Source organism: Austrofundulus limnaeus, unplaced genomic scaffold, assembly GCF_001266775.1.
Source record: "Austrofundulus limnaeus strain Quisiro unplaced genomic scaffold, Austrofundulus_limnaeus-1.0 Scaffold710, whole genome shotgun sequence".
In the NCBI taxonomy this organism is placed as follows: Eukaryota; Metazoa; Chordata; class Actinopteri; order Cyprinodontiformes; family Rivulidae; genus Austrofundulus; species Austrofundulus limnaeus.
Window position 1 is genome coordinate 19,142 of NW_013953112.1, and position 2,082 is coordinate 21,223.

Sequence of the window (2,082 nt, forward strand, 5' to 3'; positions counted from 1 at the left end):
AGCAGTGGTTCCCAAACTTTTCAGCATTTGACCCACAAAATAACAGCAGCAGAGACCTGAGACCCAGCTATTTTTTTATGATAAACATTTAGGTCAACAAAACATGGGCATTGKWAMMAWWWTTTTTATAYTACATTTWTCCATTTTAAATACACTAACCTCACTCATTTGTAACAACTAAGGCAAAAATGTAATTAATTCAGAAAATCTTTTCAGGACCCCACCTTGATGTTTCGGGACCCCACTTTGGGTCCCGACCCCAACTTTGGGAAACACTGAATTTTACAGGATGGCTTAAATTGCCAGGATTAGAGATGGTGTTAAAATGCAAATATACTTCATAAATAAATACACATTTGTTGTGCGTGTGCTTGCATTCACAGCATACTAAAAACAAAAATATGTATAAATTCTTAAGGTCGTGATTGTGTGAAGGAAAAGAATTAAAGAAACAAACACGTTTTTTCATTATTTTTCACCTTTATATACTATAAATTGTACGTTAGTCCTAATTAACACTTTCTTCTCACTTTGCTGCTACGAGTTTTATTCTAATTCAATTTTACTTTTACTAATAAGCCAAACAACAGGTCTAGTTGTTAAAAAACATTAAACCAAGTATTTCAGCGTGAAATCTCATATTTTTAATGTGTGACAGTGTCCTGTATCATAACTACATCTCTGCCCTTTGTAACAAACCAAACCGTGTTAAAATCGGGTAAGATTTGTGATTATTTCAGCTGGGCAGACAGCTTCCTCAGGACAAATCAATGCGCAGGGGTGCAGGCGAGACCCTTTCAAGATGGCGGCCGCGCTGCTCCAGTTTCAGTCGGTATGACTTCTACGCATATGGCTGTGAGCAGTGATACGAACCTGTTTTCTTAGTTTACAAAAGCAGCTTCCTTATTATCGTTCTAAAACCTTCACTAAAGTAATACTCAGTTGTTGGTGATGGCATCGAAAAGAGGCGCTCTGATAGTTCTGGAGGGAGTGGACCGGGCCGGGAAAACGACGCAATGTAAAAAACTGGTGGAAGCCCTGCAGCAGAGCGGCCGTCCGGCTGAGATGATGAGATTTCCCGGTGAGACCTCTTGGTGTTTTCTTCCTGTAGGTGTTTGGTAGAAATAGGACCTCTGAGGACCTGAGATAAATTCAAGTTGGTCGCACCTTTTTCAAATCTAACAAAATTGGTGTCAAACGTTTTTGCTACGTTTGTGTTGTTTTTGTTTTGATGATAATATTAATGAAAGTTTAAAAGTCAAAAGGTCACACACACGCCGACCCCCTCACATTATTTATGAAATCAAACAAACTTTAAGTCATCAACAGGTAGTTAAACATTACAAATGCGCATGCGCGAAGCGACCACGCTTACATGCTGTGTCGCTATGGAAACGCCGTTTGCGCAGTATTTGTGTGAACATTTTATCATAGATGAGAATTTTCATTAATATCTTTAAGCTAAAAAGGTTTTTGTACTTGTTAAACTTGCTCAATTCCAAAGGCAGCTCGAGCAAAACAGCTTTGCATCTTTTCAATGAACTTTGACCCGGAAAAGCTAGTTTCCGCTATGCGCATGCGCTGAAAACAAAAACAAATGTTCAGCTTCTAACATTTTTGGTCAAAATTTATCTTTAAAAACATGCATGACAAAGAGTAGCATTTCACACACTCAGATAAAAAAAAATACAAATTTCTCTGGGTAAAACTAAAATGACTGGTTGAACGTAGTGTCTACAAAACAAAAAAAACTTATTGTTGAATATTGTTGAGTATTTTCTATTCTAAGTATTGTAAACACAATTAATCCACAGTGGTTTTTAAACACTTTTGGTCATGAGTTTGTTAAAATAACTGACACATTTCTCTGTATTGTATGTCTTGCCCATAAACAAACCAGTCAAGGTGCCTAAATTCATCCATTTAATTTCTTAGTTTTAGAGGTCAAGGCATAAACCTGTAGGTACTATTCTTACATGAAAAACAAAGAAAAATATGTGTGTGTGTGTGTGTGTGTGTGTGTGTGTGTGTGTGTGTGTGTGTGTGTGTGTGTGTGTGTGTGTGTGTGTGTGTGTGTGTGTG

At 37.3% G+C, this 2,082-nt stretch overlaps 1 protein-coding gene across 1 annotated transcript in view; it reads left to right on the plus strand.

The window, feature by feature from the left end:
- Positions 1–781: 781 nt before the first annotated feature.
- Positions 782–2,082, plus strand: part of dtymk (deoxythymidylate kinase (thymidylate kinase)) — a 16,542-nt gene continuing 15,241 nt past the window's right edge. Inside the window, exon 1 of the mRNA XM_014028018.1 lies at positions 782–1,081. Within this exon, the coding sequence (XP_013883472.1) occupies positions 952–1,081 (130 nt within the window). The 5' untranslated portion in view covers positions 782–951. The remainder of the gene's footprint in view (positions 1,082–2,082) is intronic.